Below are 528 nucleotides of genomic sequence, written 5' to 3'. Positions count from 1 at the left end.
TAGGGGTACTAAATCTGTAAATCAAAAAAAACGAAAACTTGACAATCGAGAGGACACTACTTACAAAATCTCAATGGTAGATCCATTAGTTGCAAACTGACCTGAAAGGTTTGACGCTGCGTTTACTGAAGAGCTTCACCTCATCATACCAATCCGTGATGGCTCGTGTCCAATCTGTGGCGGCACTTTCCTGGGTCTGTTTGTAAATGTACAAGTTCTGGCCCACTCCAAACCGCTCTATCACAAATGAATTGAGAAGAAGAAGTGTCAAAAACCTCTTGTGTTGTATGAAGCCTTCAAGTTTTGCGGCTTACCCACTCTCCGACAATCGGCGCAATCATGGGCAAATTTGCATTCATTAGCATGGGCTTGGGCCACACGAGCCAGTTCGTCGTCCCATTCCTGCAGAGACGAAACCGTAATTTATCTATTGCTATATTTCATGACCCAATGGCGGGGTGGTGAATCTTTATGTCCCTATTCAACCACCGTCTTGATCACAAATCAAAACAGTATGAAATCTCGATC

At 43.8% G+C, this 528-nt stretch overlaps 1 protein-coding gene across 1 annotated transcript in view; it reads right to left on the bottom strand.

Annotated features, from left to right (window-relative positions):
* Nucleotides 1-528, bottom strand: part of LOC131877724 (venom allergen 5-like) — a gene marked incomplete at its 3' end in the record, with an annotated part of 11,642 nt that continues 11,114 nt past the window's right edge. Inside the window, 3 exon segments of the mRNA XM_059223487.1 lie at nt 1-14; nt 102-237; nt 315-402. Of these exon segments, the coding sequence (XP_059079470.1) occupies nt 1-14; nt 102-237; nt 315-402 (238 nt within the window).

The sequence above is a fragment of the Tigriopus californicus genome, chromosome 1 (assembly GCF_007210705.1).
Source record: "Tigriopus californicus strain San Diego chromosome 1, Tcal_SD_v2.1, whole genome shotgun sequence".
Classification (NCBI taxonomy): Eukaryota; Metazoa; Arthropoda; class Copepoda; order Harpacticoida; family Harpacticidae; genus Tigriopus; species Tigriopus californicus.
The sequence above is the reverse complement of the archived record's forward strand: the minus strand, read 5'-3'. Positions and strand labels throughout refer to the sequence as shown.